The sequence below is a fragment of the Callithrix jacchus genome, chromosome 1, assembly GCF_049354715.1.
Source record: "Callithrix jacchus isolate 240 chromosome 1, calJac240_pri, whole genome shotgun sequence".
In the NCBI taxonomy this organism is placed as follows: domain Eukaryota; kingdom Metazoa; phylum Chordata; class Mammalia; order Primates; family Cebidae; genus Callithrix; species Callithrix jacchus.
In genome coordinates, this window is record NC_133502.1 from 80,532,051 (window position 1) to 80,551,471 (window position 19,421).

General features: G+C 50.4%; 1 protein-coding gene across 3 annotated transcripts in view; it reads left to right on the forward strand.

Annotated features, from left to right (window-relative positions):
- Positions 1-632: 632 nt before the first annotated feature.
- Positions 633-19,421, forward strand: part of BICD2 (BICD cargo adaptor 2) — a 51,489-nt gene continuing 32,700 nt past the window's right edge. For all 3 annotated transcript variants that reach the window (XM_035301210.3, XM_017971945.4, XM_035301206.3), the window contains exon 1: positions 633-975. In XM_035301210.3, coding sequence (XP_035157101.1) covers positions 736-975 — 240 coding nt within the window. In that variant the 5' untranslated portion in view covers positions 633-735. The remainder of the gene's footprint in view (positions 976-19,421) is intronic.

Genomic DNA, 19,421 nt, shown 5'->3' on the forward strand with positions numbered 1-19,421 from the left:
ACGACGCCTGCAGAGAGCATGCGTCACAGTCCCCGGGTTTCCAGCAGCAGCCATTCAACCGCGCGCTCAGACGCGCTTCTCGCTCGCGGTCTCCAGGGCTCTGTGCGCGTTGTGCGTCCCACTGTTGGGAGCTCAGTCCTGCGCCCGCACCCGCCTCCGCCTGGGGGGTCCTCCTGACAGCCGCCTTGCCACCCACGTGGCTGCCGGCTGCAGGAGACACAAGCGGGGAGCGAGGTGCGGCGGGCAAGCGGTACCGCCAATTCTGAGTGCGGGGAAGGCTGCGGGGCCGCGCCTACTTGGCTGCCGTCCAGTGCACTGCAAGGCGCCGGTGCATCCGGCTCTGACGCTGGCGGCGCGGGCCAATCACGGCCGGCGATGGGTGGGCGCGGGGTTGGACGGGCCTTGTAGTCGGTGCGCGAGCGGGACTACTATCCCCACAGTTCCCTGGGCGGCGGCGTCAGTGGCGGGGCCCGAGGGCCCGCCCCTCACAGGTCGCCGACCACTCATAGCCGGGAGCCGGACGGGCGCCGGGCACGATGGATCTCGTAGTCCGAGCGCGGGCTGGACTCCATCCCCCAGCGGGCCCCGCGCGCCGGAGAGGAGGAGCCGTGCGGCGGCGCGGGCGGGCGGCCGTCGGGGCAGGGCGGCGGCGGCGGCGGCGGCGGCAGCGGCGGCGGCTGAGGAGGGCCCGGCCTGCGAGAGCCTCGGTGGGAGCCGGCTCGGCCCTCGGCCACCATGTCGGCGCCGTCGGAGGAAGAGGAGTACGCGCGGCTGGTGATGGAGGCGCAGCCGGAGTGGCTGCGCGCGGAGGTGAAGCGGCTATCCCACGAGCTGGCAGAAACCACGCGTGAGAAGATCCAGGCGGCCGAGTACGGGCTGGCGGTGCTCGAGGAGAAGCACCAGCTCAAGCTGCAGTTTGAGGAGCTGGAGGTGGACTATGAGGCTATCCGCGGCGAGATGGAGCAGCTCAAGGAGGTGAGCGGAGCCGCCCTGTGGGCGTCGGGGCCTGTGGGCGTCGTCCCTGGCACGGGGGCGGCCAAGGTCAGCTTGGCAAGCCGAGCTGGCGGGCGCGCGCCCAGAGCGGGGGACCCCGGGAGCAGGTGGGAGTGGGTCCGGCCTTGGCTAGCAGACCGGTGCCCTGGCCGTTGCCGACGCCGCTGCTGCAGGGGTCCGGGCGCCGTGCCGCCTCCAGCGGCTGCCCGCCTGCTTCCGTGCGGACATAGGCATCCCGGGCGGGGCGGAGCTTCGTAAGGGCTGATGCTCCGCGGTGGTCGCTGTTCCGGGTGTGTCTGAGTGTGGCGTGAGGTTGGAAGGGCAGTGGCTGAGCCGAGAGCTGAGGCTACCGATGCTGGTGACCCTCTAGGAGAGACCGAGGATGGGCCTGGGTCTGGGTGGCCGCGGCTCTGTCATCTTCAGGCAAATCACTTCCCCTCTCTGGGCACAGCTACTTTCGGAACGTTTCTGCTTTTTTCATGAGCGCCTCCAAGGTGGGGAGATGTGGACAGCGGCCTGAGTGAGTGGGGGCTCGGGGTTGCACATGGCGGTTGCCCCTGGCATGGATCCCCCAGTACCCCGGTCCCAGGCCCAACGCTCTGTCCTCATTGCCGGGATTGTGCTCCCACCAGCTAGCATGACTTCCCTGGCCCACTTCCTGTCCAGCCCCCCGCACCTCCCCCCGTCTTGGGTCCTTTCCCTCGCTGTGTCGGTTTGTGTTCCCCTTGGACGGAGACCTCAGTGGTCTGCGTCATTCCCAGGTTAGACCGCCAGTCTGGACAGTCCTTCCCAGCTTCTCTTCTCTCCTTCCCTGATTCCATAGCGCTGTTGGCAGGAGTTGCTTTCTGGGAGGATACACCAGGGTTTGGATCCAGTTTCTGCCCCTTGCAAGTCGTGGCTTTGGGTAGAAGCCCTCCCTGAGCCTTAGCTTCCCCATCTGCAAAATGGGAGTGCAGTACTGCCTGCCCAGAAAGGATTGTTATGAGGGTCATGTATTTGGAAAGGACTGGTGTGCGGTCAAGAGCATAACCTGACAGTGTGCCCCCTTCCCCTCTTGACTGTCCTGGTGAGCCCTTGGCTCTTGGTCTCCAGGCTTATCACCTGGCATCTCTGCTCCGAGTCAGCCCAGATAGGTGCCTAAACCATTTGCAACCTTCCTTGCCTCCCCATTGTCTGGGGAGACCAGTACAACCCCCATCTGTGCAGAGGAGAGAATGAGTCCAAGCAGGTGCTTAAGTCAGTGTCTGGGCAGGTGCTCAGCCAGTAGTAGTCTGAGCCTGGGCAAGCAGGAGCGCGGTCCTCCATGACCCTCAGCACTCGAGTCTGTTGTCTGTCAACAGGTACTGACGCCTTCTGCAATCCAGGCTCCGGTGGCTCTGGAGCTACAAGAGGGGTGAGATCTTGCCCTTCCTGCAAGAGTCCCTATCTTAGGGTGGGTCATGTGACCGGGAGGCCAGGGGACTGTGAGAATATGGAGTGAGAGTGGTCTCCTGTAGTGGGGCTCACCCTCTCCATCAGGTAGCACTATCTGTTAGAGCACATTTCCCTCTGCACACAGAGAAGCAGCCCTCATCCTACTACTGAGTGCATTATGAGCCGCTCCTGGGCAGCCTTTTAAAGTCCCTATCTCTGTTCACAGCTTGAGTTTGGCAGTGTTCTCTGTGAGAAGGGATTGTCGCTGACCTAACTTGTCCCCACTTGTGTGCCCTTCGTTTGTCAGCTCTTTGCAATTCTGACACAAATGTTTTGGCCCAGTGAAGAATCTTGGCGTTTTCGTGGCATGTAACTGGAGGGCGAGTCCCTAGCAGAATCGGGAAGAGGGTGTATCTGTTTCTGTGGGTGATCTTTAGGCTTGCTTGTTTTTGTCACTACCTGGCTTCCCCATGTACTGGCCACATGGCCTTGGATAAATTATTGCTCTGTTCAGAACCTAGTTCTCCTTTGTAAAATGGGATAGGAATGTTGCTGCTCAGAGTCCCTAGCAGAGTCTAGAGGAATGTGAATCAGCGTTTCAATTTCAGTAGATGTTGTCCAAAAATTTGTACTACCAGTTCAGCCCCCATCAACAATATGCCTGTTCCTCGCACCCATGCCAACACAGGGTCTTGCTAATCTATTTAATTATGGCCAGTATTATAGTTGAAAATATTAACTGGTTTTTTTGTTGTTATTGTTTGTTTTTTAAGAGGGGGTTTTTGCCATGTTGGTCAGGCTGGTCTTGAACTTCTGACCTCAGGTGATCCGCCTGCCTTGGCCTCCAAAGTGCTTGGATTACAGGCGTGAGCCACCACGCCTGGCAGAAAATATTAACTCTTTATTAAGAAAAAAATGAAACCACAAGATTTAAGGAGACAATAATGTAGGGTTTTTTCTTTCTCCTGCAGAGAGGTGTACCACCTTAATTCTTTAAAAAACATCATTTCCTGAGCTAAAGTAGTTACTAACAAATTGTGCTACAAATGGAGTTGCTTGGACTCCTGCCCCACCTTTGTAGATAATAGGATCGTTGAGAGAAGGAAGCTGGCCTGCTGGTCCCAGTGTGTGGGTTTATGAACAGAGCTGGGGAGGGTCCTGTGGTGGGGAGTGGGAGACAGTACCAGTCCTGCTGACATGGCACAGTGCTGGCTGAGGCCACGCGTGAGGAGGGTGCCCCCTGGTTGATTTTTGCCTAATCACGATTTCATGAACCTGACTCAGTAAGGGCCAAGTGTGTCCAGTTCCCATTGTGCCCTTTTCTTTCCTCTCCCTGGAATGGTGGGCAAGAGAATTAGATGGGCTTTGGTCAGTGACCCAGTGTTCCTAGTCCTGCATGGCCCTGGGACACTTCTCTCTCTGTTCTCAGCTACAGCTTTAAGGAGAGTGCTGGTGTGGCAGCTTCTGCCTCCAGGGCACAGGCAGGGACTGTAGGTAGGTGGGACGAGGCTAGGTGCCCATGCAGTCCTCATGGTCAGGGGACGGTGATGGGGGAGGTCTGGAAAGAGTCTTGACTCCACCTGAGCTAAGGTTCAGAGAGCAGATCTGAACACCCTCACTGCCTTGGTGTGCCACCTAGGTGCCATAGTGCCAAGCTCTGGAGCATCATTGTCTTTGTCTGAGAGGTACGTGTGGGTGGAATTGGGTGTTGGACTGGGTACAGCACCCAATATGCAGCAAGTGCTTCCTAGGTCTTCTGTGGTCTGAATCTCATGACTCACTCAGGTCTCTATCTCCTTGCTGCTGCACCTGTAGCCTCTCCCCATTCTCTGCTTGGTCTCAAGTGGCTTGCATTACCACCTCAGGCCCCTATGACCTGGTTTGAGACTGCCCTGCCTCTCCTGTGCTCACATTCGCCCTTCGACTTAGAAGTCCCACCTGCCCTTCAAGCTTGGATGCCTCTACCTGGAAAGTTCCTCTGCCTGCTATCTTCTCACTTGCCTGAGCCTCTGTTCCCAGCATCTGGGCAGCTGCAGGAAGTGGGCAACAGGGGGATTGGTAGAGGACCCTCCAGGAGGTTCCTCTGCAGCGTTACCAGGTGGGAGGCTGAGGTCCAGCCTCCTTGGTTATTTGCTTCTAGAGCAGGAAAAGTCCTGGTCTTGGTTAAAGCAAGTGTGGGATTCTCCTGCTCCTCAGATAACCCCTGAGAACATCCTTGTGTCCATTTCTTAACAGAAGGCTGTTGGGAGCAGGGAGGCTCTGGGAGACCCAAGGGCTTTCAGGAGGCTGAGTGGTGGTAGTGGTCTGCTGTTGGTATGAAGAAGCCTGGCTTGAGGTGGGAGCTGGGGCCCTGTGAGTCCTTGAAGCATGGATGGGTCTGACAGTTGGGGAGAGGCAGCTATAGGCATCCAAAGATGCTGACCATGCGGCCCCACTGTGTCACTAATTGTTGGGCAGTTCTTTCTCCTCCTGGGCCTCTCTTTCCCACTTTTAGAATATGGGGCAGGGGGTCATGAAGGAATCTTTTGGGACTCACACTTTTAAAAATGTCTGAAACTCCCACATCAAGCCCTCGTGCTATTTCCTCCTGCAGGGCCTGGTGACTGGGCACTTGTATATCTCAGTCGTCCTGGGACCTAGCCAGGGAATCTACCCAACCCCAGGCATGTGGATGGTGTGCTTCAGGCCAGCCCTGCCAGCGTGTGGAGGCGTGGACCTGGCCACTCTCCACAGGATTCAAGGCAGGCACAGCTGTGATGGAGCAGCTCATCTTTGGGGACGCCAAGCAAGCATGCTTTGAGGCTTAGCAGGTGGGTTGGAGGAAGGTCAGGCCCAGTGCTGGTAGCCTCTGGGCCCCCAGGGATGCCTGGAACTGCCTGAGTAGGACCAACTGTATATGATGTCTGGCCCTGTGAGTTCCATGCTGACTCCACAGGGGGAGTCTGGGCCCTGCCTGGTCTCCCAGGAGCTTGTGGCCCTGGATGAGCCACTTCCTGTTTGGGCCATGACAGATTAATGATGTCTATTACTGTGGCCCAGTGCTTCGTGAGCCCTCAAGGTTGGGGAGGGGTGTCCCTGTGCCCTTGGGTCTGAGCATCTGGCCCAGGTCCATATAGGATTTCTGCTAGGTCTCCTCTGTGTCTCCTTGAGGAAGATCAGTTGTTTCTTTTTTTCAGTGGCGCAATCTTGGCTCACTGCAACCTCCGCCTCCCGGGTTCAAGCAATTCTCCTGCCTCAGCCTCCTGAGTAGCTAGGACTACAGGCGTGCGCCACCATGCCCAGCTAATTTTTGTATTTTTAGTAGAGACGGGGTTTCACCATGTTGACCAGGATGGTCTCAATCTCTTAATCTCGTGATCCGCCCGCCTCGGCCTCCCAAAGTGCTGTGATTACAGGCGTGAGCCACTGTGCCCAGCTGATCAGTTTCTTCTTTGTCAGTTTTGGGCATCCCCCAATAAGCCAGACCTGCTTTTCCACTAATGTGGATCAGATGAAACTGTTAAAACACATCGGGGGTAAGAAAGATTTGGTTTCTTCTTAGACAGTATACCAGCTGTTTGAGGTGGTGGCGGCTGGTGGGCAGGACTGGCCAGGACTGTGCAGGCTTCTACAGGTAAAGAATTGGCGCTAGACCCAGTGTTCAGAGTGTGGTCCCTAGAGCCAACCTCTGGAGCAGGACAGGGCCCAGTATGGCTGTCCCAAGCTGGGCTCTACTCTGCTGTGGGAGGTGGATGAAGAGATGGGGACCGAGCGGCAGGCAAGTGCCCCTTGCCATCCTCAGAGCCGTGCAGGCCATCCTGGCTTAGGTGGATGGTGGTGGTGTTGAGGAGGCCACTGGGGGTCCAGATTCTTTTTTAGAAGCTACTGTGTTTTAAAAAATCATACATTCACTTTAAGAACAGCAGAAAGTAGAGAGAACAGTGTCAATAGGACCTATGTAGATGGCGCAGGACAAATGTGGGGAGCACTGGGTGTTTCTTCCTGCCGGCTCTTCTTCCGTTGTGAGTGTGTGATGTGTACAAGACACCATCAAATGGGAAAGGCTTTGTGCATCTGTAATAGTTTTTTTTTTTTAATTAAAGATAGTTTGTTGTTACTCTGAGTTACAGAAAACCAGGTTTAATTCAAGTGGATAAAGACAGGAAGGTTTCTGTGGATCCAGCCGTTGTGTGGCACTTCTAACTCATACTGTTGTGTTATTATATGAAATAATTGTCATGGTTTGCTTTTTATAGTTGGCTTTTTAATTTTTTATTATTATTTAATAGAGACAAGGTCTCACTATGTTGCCCAGGCTGGTCTTGAACTCCTGGGTGCGAGCAGTCCTCCCGCCTTGGCCTCCCAAAGTGTTGGGATTACAGGTGTGAGCCACACACCTGGTCTATAGTTTTTTTTTTTTGAGACAATCTCACTCTGTCACCCAGGCTGGAATACAGTAGCTCCGTCTCAGCTCAGTATAACCTCTGCTTCCAAGGTTCAAGCAATTCTCCTGCCTCAGTCTCCTGAGTTGCTGGGATAACAGGTGTGCACCACCATGCCCAGCTATTTTTTTTTTTTTTCCAGTTGGAGTCTCGCTCTGTTGCCAGGCTGGAGTACAATGGTGCGGTCTCAGCTTACTGCAACCTCTGCTTTCCAGGTTCAAGTGATTCTTCTGCCTCAGCTTCCCAAGTATCTGGGACTACAGTTGTGCACCACCACACCCAGCTAATTTTTGTATTTTTAGTAGAGACAGGGTTTCACCATGTTGGCCAAAATGGTCTCGATCTCTTGACCTCATGATATGCCTGCCTCAGCCTCCCAAAGTTCTGAGATTACAGGTGTGAGCCACCACGCCCAGCCACATTTTTGTATTTTTTTTTAGAGTTGGGGTTTTTCCATGTTGACCAGGCTGGTCTCAAACTCCTGACCTCAGATGATCTGCCTGTCTCAACCTCCCAAAGTGCTGGGATTACAGGCAGAAGACACCGTGCCCAGCCACTTTACCCATTTTTAAAAACCACCTTCTTTGTTGGTTTAGGCATAACCACAGGTGGAGAGAATAACAGCATGAGTCCACGTGTGCTCCTGCCCTGAGCCTGCAGTTTGCAGCTGTGGCCAGTCTTGTTTCTTCACTGCAGTTCATCTTGTGTAGCTGTTTCTGAAAGTGTATCAGTTTTTTTGCTAAGAAAATAGAATCTTTTCTCGTAAAACTTAACCATTGTTGAATTTTCATACCTAAGAAGCTAACAAAAATTCTTCAGTGTCATCTGTTGTCCAGTCAGTGTTTGGATTTCCCTAATTTGGCTCATAAATTGCCTTTTGCTTTGTTTGCTTCAGGAACCAAGCAGGATCTGCAGGTTGCATTTGGTTGAAGGCCTTGTCATTTTAAAGGCAGCTCCGTGTGTGACCTGTCCTCTCCCCTTTCACACTGCCTGGCACTAGCCCTGGCTACTCTATTCCCATGTTGTGGAGGGCACCGGGAGGTGGAGATTCCCACTTTATCTGCCCCTGCCAGACACGTTACTCATGTCTTTCCTTCTCTTTTCCTGTTTGAAATATTAGCCAGGGTGCCTCCTTCAGCTGATGCATCGTGGCTTGGGTCTTGCATTGCTGCATTGTCATCACCTATTCTGGTTCATCTTTCGCCCCATCCTTTACCATGGAGCTCTGCCTACCTGAGGTGATGTTGTCATCTAGTGAGTGTAGATTCCAAGCGCTTCTAAACCAAAAGGGAGGAACTAGTGTTGTTGCTGTCCTACCATTGGGGGTGCTGAGGTCATAGTGAGAACCACTCATACTCTCACTAGCATGGCTGTGGACTCTGCCATTCTTGGCTTGACTTCTGTAACCTGAAGCCAGTCCCTCCCCTCTCTGGGCCTCAGTTTCCTTGTTTTAGGCCAGTGCATCCCTGATGCCCTTGCAGGTGGACCATCTTCTCCCTCTAGTGACAGCATCGCAATGGGCCGCAATGGGCCCAGGCCCAGGACGCAGCTGCTCTGCAGGCATGTGCTGCCTGGGCTCCCCAACTGCTTTGCTCTGCTCTTCCTTCTCACACCCATGTTCCCTCAGTATCACCCTCACACATGCAGGGGTGTAGGGCTGGTTGATGATAAGCATGTCCATGAACCCAGGAGATTCCTTGGGTGTCCTAAAATGTGACCTAAGATAATGGCATCTCATTGTGGTTTAAGTTGCACTTCTTTGTTCAGTGCAACAAACAAAGTAGTTCATTTTGTACTACTTCGATCAGGCCAATTTTATTTCTTCTGTGAAACACAGTTCTGCTATAGCATGTCTTCAGAAAATGTAAATTTGTTCCAGAGTGATTGATATATGAGGGAACAATTTGAACACAATGATAATTTTGTATTTGGCTATGTGTAGTTTCCTCCTCAAAAACACTAATGTACACAGAGCCCTGCACCTGGCCTACCTGAGCCATTTGAGGATATTTAGGATACATGCATCCACAGGTTCCCATTCCATTTCAGAAAACCCGCCTTCTACTGCCTCAAGTAACTCATGAGCTGCCAGCCTTGACACCACACCCGCTAGCAAACCTCAGGGCATCTTTTTTTTTTTTTTTTTTTTTCTTGAGACGGAGTTTCGCTCTTGTTTACCCAGGCTGGAGTGCAATGGCGAGATCTCGACTCACCGCGACCCCCTGGGTTCAGGCCTCCTGGGTTCAGGCAATTCTCCTGCCCCAGCCTCCTGAGTAGCTGGGATTACAGGCACGTGCCACCATGCCCAGCTAATTTTTTTTCGTATTTTTAGTAGAGACGGGGTTCCACCATGTTGACCAGGATGGTCTCTATCTTTTGACCTCGTGATCCATCTGCCTTGGCCTCCCAAAGTGCTGGGATTACAGGCATGAGCCACCGCGCCCGGCCACCTCAGGGCATCTTAAGATAAAGTGTCATGTGTATTGTAGCTCTTATGTGTCTTTAACCCATTTAACATGTATAAAATTGTGCTGGCTTTTTATCATTAATTTAAAAAAATGAACTACTTTAGAAAATGTTTAGATTTATAGAAAAATTTCAAAAATATTATCATGTTTCTGTATACCCACACCCAACTGCCTCATTATTATTATAACATTGTACATTATTGTGGCATATTTGTACGATGGATGAACCAATATCGAACATTATTATTAATACTTTTTTCAGATTCCCTTAGTTTTTACCTGATGTCCTTTTTCTGTCCCAAGTATTGTCTAGGCTATCACATTACATTTAGTTGTCATCTCTCCTTAGGCTCCAGTTGGCTGTGACAGTTTCTCACACTTTCCTTGTTTTTGACGACCTTGACAGTTTTCAGGAAGATTGGTCAGGTGTTTAGTAGAATGTTCTTCAATTGGAATTTGTCTGATGTTTTTCTCATGGTTAGATTGGGAATATGGGTTTGGGGGAGTAAGATCACACAAGTAAATGTCCTTCTCATCAAATGTCAAGAGTGCATATTGTGAACATGACCTATCACTGCTGCTGTTGACCTTGATCACCTGACTGCCACTCTAAAGTTATTCTTTCCCTTCCTGTCCATACTGTACTCTCGGGAAGGAAATTACTGTGCATAGCCCACACTTGAGTGGGGAGTTTGCTCTACCTCTTTGAGGGCAGGGTGGTATCTACATAAATTATTTGCAATTTTTCTGCATGGGAGACTTTTTCCTCCCTCCCACTCTTGTTTATTTTATCAACATAGACTCATGAAAGTTTATTTTATTGTTTTTGAGACAGGGTCTCACTCTGTCAGCCAGGCTGGAGTGCAGTGGTGTGATCATAACTCACTGCAACTTTGACCTCCTGGGCTCAAGTGATCTTTCTACCTCAGTCTCCCAAATAGCCAAGACTGTCAGCATGTGCCACGACCCCCAGCTAATTTTTTATTTTTATTTTTAAGTAGTTAATGGTCTCACTACATTGCCCAGGCTTGTCTTCAACTCCTGGGCTCACGTACTTCTACCTTGACCACCTTCCAAACTGCTGGGATTTGCAGGCATGAGCCACTGTGCCCAGCCCATGAAAGTTAATTTATACTTTGGGTTATAATCCAACATTGCCTCATTTTGTTGCTCAAATTGTTCCAGCTTTGGCTCTTGAGAGCTCTTTCAAATGGCTCTTATTCCCCCATTAATATACCACATCATGGTGACTCTTTTTTTTTTTTACCAAGATCTGATTGCTAGGTGTGCCTTATTGCTTGCTGTTAGGGTATCTTTGATTCAAGGCCTGTCTACAGAACAAGATTGTTTTTGAAAATGCAGTTAGCGCCAGGCGTGGTGGCTCATGCCTATAATCCCAGCACTTTGGGAGGCTGAGGCGTGGATCACCTGAGATCAGGAGTTTGAGACCAGTCTGGCCAACAAAAATTAGCTAGGCGTGGTGACGGGCGCCTGTAATCCCACTCGGGAGGCTGAGACAGGAGATTGCTTGAACCCAGGAGGCAGAGGTTGCAATGAGCCAAGATTGCGTCGTTGCACTACTCCAGCTTGGGGGACAGGAGCGAAATTCCATCTCAAAAAAAAAAAAAAAAAAGAAGATGCAGTTAGTGTATACTAACCCATGTATATACACATGTCAGTAAATATGTGTGTCTGTAGCTAACTGTGAGTTCATACTGATGTAATGAATTCTAATACATTACTACATAGATTGTTCTTACCACCTTCCCTTGCTTATCTTTAACTTACTCCAACAGTGAGGCACTGGGCTTCCACCATCCACCATACAGTAACTTAATTGTTTCATTCTAGTTCACATGTACAGCAGTAACAGAATTGTTAAACTGGGTCTCCATGGGAAACAGTTTATCAACTAGTATACAATGCTTTTGTGTAGTTCCTTTTGCCTTTAGTCTTATAGACTCTACTTATTTCCAAAGTTACTTAAAGTTAGGACTGGGCACCAGTGGCTTACACCTGTAATCCCAGCACTTTAGGAGGCCGAAGAGAACTGATCGCCTGAGGTCAGGAGTTTGAGACCAGCCAGGCCAACATGGCAAAAACCCGTCTCTATTAAAAATACAAAAATTAGCTGAGCGTGGTCCCAGGTGCCTGCAGTCTCTGCTACTTGGGAAGCTAAGGCAGGAGAATCGTTTAAACTCAGGAGGCAGAGGTTGCAGTGAGTTGAGATCACATCACTGCACTTCAGCCTGGGTGACAGAGTAAGACTCTGTCTCAAAAAAAAAACAAGGTTACTTAAGTTAGTACTTCATTCCCCCATCCCCTTCAGTGAGGTTGTTTCATACATTTGTAATAGATTGTTTTGTGACATTCTACATTCCATCCTAGGATCCCTTTTTTAAAACAATTTCCATATTAATATTAAGGTTCACTCTTCGTTTTGTGAAGTTATCTGGGTTTTTATAAATGCAGTGGCATTTATCTACCATTACAGGATCATAATAGCTTTATTGCGGTAAAAAAAAAAAAAATCCCTGTGCTTCACCTATTCAAATCCCACCCCCCATCAACCTCTGGCAGCCACTGATCTTTTTGCCATCATTATGGTTTTGCCTTTTCCAGAATGTCACATAATTGGAATCATACAATATGTATCCCTTTTCAAAGTGGCTTCTTTCACTTAGCATTATGCACTTAAGATTTATCCATGTCTTTTCATGGCTTAATTACTCTTTTTTTCTGTCACAGTAATATATGGTGAACCACAATTTATCTGTTCACCTTTGAAAGACATTTTAGTTGCTTCTACTTTTTGGCAATTATGAATAAAACTGTTTTAAACATTCATGTATAAGTTCTAGTGTAGACCTAAGTTTTCAGATCATTTGGGTCGATACCTAAGAGTGCGATTGCTGGATTGTATGATAAGACTGTGTTTAGCTTTGTGAGAAACTGCCAGTCTCTTCCAAATGCCAATGTCGTTTTGTATTTTCACCAACAATGAACAAGAGTTCCCTCTCCTCAAGCTCCACTGTCGTAGTATGTCCTGTAGTGGGAGGAACTCTGGGGATTGCGAGGAGATGGCATAAGATTCTCCTGCTATTTGCTGACTGTGAACCCTGCTGGTGTCTCTTTCTAAAACAGTGCTAATAAGGTGAAGAAGTGTGTTGAGGGTTAGAGATGAAGTGAGGAGAAAACCTGGGCTGCGGCCATGCTCTCCTGTCATTTCCAGCCCAGCCTGGGCCCGGCCGCTGTGCCCACTGCCCACTGTGCCATCCTCCCCTTGCTTAGAACAGATGAGGTCTGGACAGCTGCCTGGCAGGGCCCCCAAGCTGTCCTCTCCTGCCCTGACTACAAGCTGTTGAATGGAGATTTGTGTCAGGGCAGCCAGCTGCCATGGAAGATGAGGGCTGGTCCCCAGGCCCCAGAACTGGCTTCTGTGTCCTTGGGCGGGGGAGCCAGGGTCTGTGGGGATGTTTGCCAGCCCTGGGAGCAGCTGGCCAGAAGCCTGTCTGCTGACACTGGGGCAATTAGGGTATAATCTTCTCTAAATGGCACCCAATTCTGGTTAAATCCCTTCTGCCCAGGGATGAATTCCCAGTTTTCTAAAAGCAGCTTAGCGTTTGGACGTTGCCCAGGGCAGCTGGGGTTCGTGATTGGCGATGGGATGGCTGCTTCTGATTGATGTGGGCCTCAAGAGGAGGGGCCATGGGTGGGCAGAGGCTGGTGACAAGTACCACAGCCCTACATTGTTCCCTGTGTGGGTGCCTCTCAGGCCTCAGTCCCAGCGATTCCCACATCCATAAGTTTAAGTGTTCTTGAAGAAATGTACTCCCAAAGCCACAAGGTAGGAATGGTGGGCCAGTGCCCCTTAGCCTCCTGTGATGTGAGGGACAGATAGGCCTGCAGAGGGGCTTGGCCTGGGCTGGTCCTGCAGTGCGCAACCTGATGGATATAGGCTGACAGAGGTAGGTGGGCACTGTTTCCTGGTCTGGACCCCACTTTCCAGGAAGTCCCCACCCTCTCTTTGCAGGAACTCGTGCAGCCTTCCCAGGCTCCTGCTTGAGTGCTCCTGGGCCACCCCCCTGTTTACCTGTTGAAACAGGTGAGGCTGTCTGGGTTCCTCAGGGACAACTTCACCTCCTTTCCCCTCTCCTGTTACCCCTTGCCCCTCCCTGTACCTTCTCCTCTGGGAACCACCCTGCTGCAAAGAAGAAAAATGGTTTTTGGAGTGAGAAGCCTTATGGTGCCACTCAGATGAATCATCTCACCTTGTTGAGCCTCAGTTTGTTCACCCGTGAAAAGGAGTGAGTTTTTACTTTGCAGGCTGCTGTGAAGACACATGATTCATACCCACCTCTGTCCGCTCCTGGGGGCTTTGGACCCCACATCCTTTGTTTTCTGTATCTGCTTAGGGAATACCTTCTGGACAAAAAGAGGAGGGAGTTGGTGTGGTGGTGGTGGTGGGGTTTCCTGGAGCATCCCCACCCAGCTGGGGGTGGATGGGGAGAGCTGGCTGAGGGGATGATGAGGTACGGGGTCTCACTGGGTAGGTCATTGGGTCTGTGAGGGGCCCAGGTAGTCAACAGGTCTATTTCTGCCTTCTTAGCTGACTTGGGTTCAAGTAGAAGAATGTGAAGTTGGCCAGTCTGCTTGCATCCCGGGGTCACTGGGGGACCTTCAAAAATTTTAAAGTGCAGGGGCCACACTCAGGCCTATTAAATCAGTCTCAGGAGTGTTTATACTTCTGGAATGATCCCAGGGGAAAGATGAGTGTGGGAGTGCCATCCTGTCATTGCAGTTTACACTCAAGAGTCTGAATTCTCCTGCTCTGAATGTCATGTGTGATTCAGCCCTGGAGGGAGGTCCAGCCTCCCAAATAGAGAACCTGGGATGCCTCCCTGTCCCTCTTTGGAGTGTGCATGAGCTGAGGGAAGACCGAGGAAAGAGGCAAGCCTGGGAGCTATTCCTGCTGCTGAGTCACTGGGGTGTGTCCCCTCCACTGGCTGGAGAGAGAATGATAAAAGAGGAGATTCCCCAAAAGAACCTGCAAGGCCTGCCCATCCTGTAACCCTGGAACTCCCTTCAGTCCTAGCCTTACTCAGCCTCATCCAGCCCCACTCTGCACTCTCAGCACCTTAGCATCTGGCTATTCCCTGGATCTGCCGTGCTATCTACCTACTTCAGGTGTAGGGCCTGTCACCTCCCAAATTCATCTATAGGTCTGCCTATCTGTCCTCCATTCATGCCATGGATGCTTCCTGAGCCTTGTCATTTGTTGGGCGTGGGCTCCCCACTCCATTCCTGCACACGCCAAGGAGGTGCAGATGTGTGCTAGGCGTCCACCTGCCCACAGGAATAGGCCTTAACCCTTCCTGTGTGAGAAGCCTTGCCCCACTTACGCTATGTGTGCCTTTGCCTGAGCCTTTTCTCAGCATCTGTGAGCTAAAGTGATGGGGGGTGCTGGCTGAAGTGAGGGTGGTGTTGGACTTGAGGGAATTCTGCTGTCCTGGGATAGCTGCTGGACTTTTCCATTCTGCCCAGTGGGTCTGGCCCTCCCTACTGACTCCCTGTTGACCCCACTGTCCTGAGCCATACCCCTGGAGCTGTTGCCCACATGTTGTGGCCATGAAAGAGATGGAGATCAGGACTTCACCCAGAAGCCTGGCAGGGACTTTGGAAGAAAGCATACCAGCATGCAGACTCACTTCCCAGTGTAGCCAGGGGCCTGGGCAAAGTGCTTCTCCACAGAGCTGCCTAGCCACCCACACTAGGCCGAGATGCCAAGGGTCATCACATAAGAGGGAGTCAGGTCTGCGGCCACTGTTCTTGGTGGGGCATATGGTGGACAAGTCCATTCACCCTCTTGGCCCCTGGCAACATACTGGCTCTGAGATTTGGCCTGATGGGGACCCACCAGGGAAGTCATCCAGAAGGTCTGTCTTTGTGTGGGAGCTTGGCAGACCACCAGTTTGGTGGCCTTTCCCTAGAAGCTGCTGGGAGACCCCTGCCACCCACCTTCCATGTTGGCATGGTTCAATTTGAGACAGATCTGAGCCCCATTTCAGTTCAGGCTACATTTTTAAGGGTGACCTTTGACCGCGACAGGCAGACGTTTCTGGGGCAGCTCTGGCTGCTGATTGTTTAGTGCAGCTCTCATTTTTTTTTTGGTTTGTTTGTGATGGAGTCTCGCTCTGTTGCCCAGGCTGGAGTGCAGTGGCGCGATCTCAGCTCACTGTAACCTCTGCCTCCTGGGTTCAAGCGATTCTCCCTGCCTCAAACTCCCAAGTAGCTGGGATTACAGGCACCAGCCACCATGTCAAGCTAATTTTTTGTATTTTTAGTAGAGACAGGGTTTTGCCATGTTGGCCAGGCTGGTCTCAAACTCCTGACCTCAGACAATCCACCCACTTCATCGGCCTCTGAAAGTGTTGGGATTACAGGCGTGAGCCACCACACCCGGCCAGCTCTCATTTTTAAATTGAGGTATGATTTGCCTGTAAGTCAACACGCAGTTGTGCAGTTGTGTGCTTTCCTGTGGCTGCCCCATAGTGAAGGTTACCCTGAAGTGCCAGAACCTTCCTGTTCACCCAGCAGTGCACTGCCTTCCTCCTACAGCGATTAGGTTTCTTCATACTTGGTGTGTAGTCTTTTGGGTCTGTCATCTCTAAGAGCCATCACAAGTGAGTGATGTTTCTTGCTGCTGAGAGCAGTGTCCACTCTGTACCAGAGTTACTGCCATCCACCTGTTGTTGGGTGCTGGGCATTATGAATGCACCATACTTGGTAGGGACATGTGGCATGTGCTTCCATCTTTTTTTGTTTTTGACAGAGTCTCACTCTTGTCACCCAGGTTGGAGTGCAATGGTGCAGTCTTGGCTCACTGCAGCTTCTGTCTCCCGGGTTAAAGCAATTCTCCCTCCCTCAGCTTTCCGAGCAGCTGAGATTACAGGCATCTGCCACCACACCCGGCTACTTTTTGTATTTTTTAATAGAGATGGGATTTCGCCATGTTGGCCATGCTGGTCTTGAACTTCTGACCTCAAGTGATCCGCCCTTCGCGGCCTCCTAAAGTGCAGGGATTACAGATGTGAGCCACCGCCCAGCCAATGCTTTCATCTTTCTTGGGTGGTACCTATAGCAAGCCCCTCTCCCCACTCTGTTCACATATCAGCAGGAAGGCCAGTCCTTTCACTCGTGCTTTGCCATCTCAGGTAACCTGCTTCTAGGGAGGGAGGGACCAGGTGTCAGGAGGGATCTCCATAAATTGTGAGAAGTAGGGCCCGGAGACCACCATGACTGGCTTCAGCCAAATCTCAAATTGTTAGGCAATCCCCGCAGTGAGCCCAAGCTTTCTAGGTTCCAGAACAAGAGCAGGAAGGGCTGAGTCCCAGATGTTCATGCATCTGGGAGTGGGAGTTTCCAGTTCTCCAGGTGATTCTGAGGAGCAGGCAGGTTGGGGCACTGGTCAGACAATTGAACACTGTGGGCCCAGCCACTTTGGAATCATCAGCCTCCTCTTTCATGCTTTTTCTGTTAGACCCTCTTGAGGAAACGTTTATGGAGATGTGTGTTCTCAGAGTTCAGTTTCTCACCTGTGAGAGGGTCTAATACCTCCTGTGAGAGAAGCTAATGAGCTTTTGTTGGTGCAAACTGTGAAGTGCAGTGATGCCTTGGGGTTATTGCCCTTCCCCCCCTGGGTTCCCAGAGTCCTCTTGCTTTTCTGTTAACAGCTGTGGTGTCCTTTGTCTTCCTCCCTCTGGGCCCACATCAGAGCTGGAGGGGTGCTGACGGCCCCCCAAGGCTGGGAAGACCTGGGGGTGGAGAGGGAGCATCTGGACAGAGAAGACCCAGTGAAGATGCCTCAGGACAGGGATTCTCCACCCCCCCGCCAACCTCCTGTCCCCACCATTGGTTAGGTGGATCCCCCTCTCCCCTTGCCACACTGCCTCTACCCTGTCTCGGATCTGGGTCATTACTGGGCTGAGCAATAGGCACCAGTTCCAGCTCATCTCACATCTATCTCCCGACTATACCTCATTCCTGGCCCTGGAGCCCTCCCATCCCCCATCCCAGTGTCCCCTGTTGCTGGTGTTTGTAGCTGCTGTAAGTTTACTGGCCATTTGGAGAGCCTCTTTTGTAAAGAGCTTTTTCAAGACCTTCTCCCAGTATTCTTACTGGGTGTCTGCCTTTTTCTTTTCTTTTCTTTCCTTTTCTTCTTTTTTTTTTTTTTATTGAAACAATCTCACTCTGTTGCCCATGTTGGAGTGCAATGGCACGATCTCAGCTCACTACAACCTCTGCCTCCTGGGTTCAGGCGATTCTCCTACCTCAGCCTCCCAAGTAGTTGGGACTACAGGTGTGAGCCACCGCATGCGGCCCTGCCTTTTTCTTATGTATGTTTAGGAGATCTTTATATATGCAGGATATGGAGCCCTTTGCCATCAGGCAGTAGTTTTGGCCCAGTGATGCAGCAGAAGGAGCCAGCATGGAGCGGGCAGAAGTGGCTCTCTTCCAGCTCTGCCCTGTCACATCCTTAGCCTCTTGGAGCCTTAGTTTCTTCCTCCTTAGAGGGAACGTGGATTCTCCTTAGAACTTTGAGATAGGTGTTAAGTGAAATCATACACCTAAGAAGACTTACAGAGTGGTGGCTATTGTGGTTACTAATACTTTTTTTTTATAAAATGGAAGGAGGCTGAGCAGTGTTTTGTGCCTATAATCCCAGCACTTTTGAGGCCAAAGTGGGAGGATCACTTGAGCCCAGGAGTTCAAGACTAGCTTGGGCAACACAGTGAGACCCCATGTCCAAAAAAAAAAAAAACAAAACAGTTGTCATGGTGGCATGTGCCTGTAGTCCCAGCCACTCAGGAGGCTGAGACAGGAGGATTGCTTGAGCCCAGGATGTCAAGGTTGCAGGGAGCTATGATCTCATCACTACACTCCAGCCTGGGTGACAGAAAGAAAGAGAGAAAGGGAGGGAGGGAGGGAGGAAAGGAAAAGAAAGAGAGAAAGAGAGAGAGGGAGGGAGGGAGGGAAGGGAAAGAGAAGAGAAGAGGAGAAAAAGAAGAGAAGAGAAAATGGGAAGAGACCTCATACCATACCCACTGAGATGTCTGTAACCAAAGAATAGACAATAACAAGTCCTGGAGAGGATGTGGCAAGATTGGAACCCTCCTATGTTGCTCGTGGGAACATAAAATGGGATAGCCATTATGAAAAATTTGGCAGTTCCTCAAAGAAAGTTGGAGATACCACATGGCCTAGCAGTTCCACTCATAATAACCTAAAAGTGGAAACAACCTAAGTGTCCATCAGATGATGACTGGATATAACAAGTGTAATCTGTTCATGCAATGGAATGTTATTTGGCCATGAAAGGGAAGGGAATTCTCATATATACTACAACATGGGTGAACCTTGAAAACATTATACCAAATGAAGAGGCTAGTCATAGAAGACTAAAATGTCCAGAATAGACATGTACAGAATACATGTCCAGAATAGAATATGAAATGTCCAGAATAGACACATTCATAGAGATGGAAAATAAATTGGTTTTCAGGATGGCAGTGGGGAGAGCTGAGAGTGACTACTAATGGGGACAGGATTTCTTTGGGGGGTGATGGAAATGTGGAGTTAATGGTGATGTTAACCCAATTCTGTGAATGCACTAAAGACAACTGAATGGTATATTTTAAAAGGATGGGTATTATGATATGTGGATTGTGTCTTTTTAACATTTTTTAATGGAGATAAGTGGGAGAGTCTTTTTACTTGCTAAATCTTTGAGATAAATTTCACTATTATTCTGAAGTAATCCCCAGCAGATTTGAGGCAGCTTCCTTCCAGGTCTGTAGCAGTGGTACCCATATCACATGAATCTACATGACAGCTCGAGGACTCTTACCTTCCAACTTACATTTCGTCTTTCTCATTAGTATTTTTATAATTTTCTTTGAATAAATCTTATGTTTTTAGTTGAATTAATATATGTGGGTCAATTTTTTAGGTCAAGATTATAAATGTAATTGCTTTTTTTTGTGTGTTCCAACTCAACAGTTTAATTTGGGAGGATTTTTTGGGGATCTTGGTGTGTTTGATATCTCTGACTTTTTGGGGGTGTTTC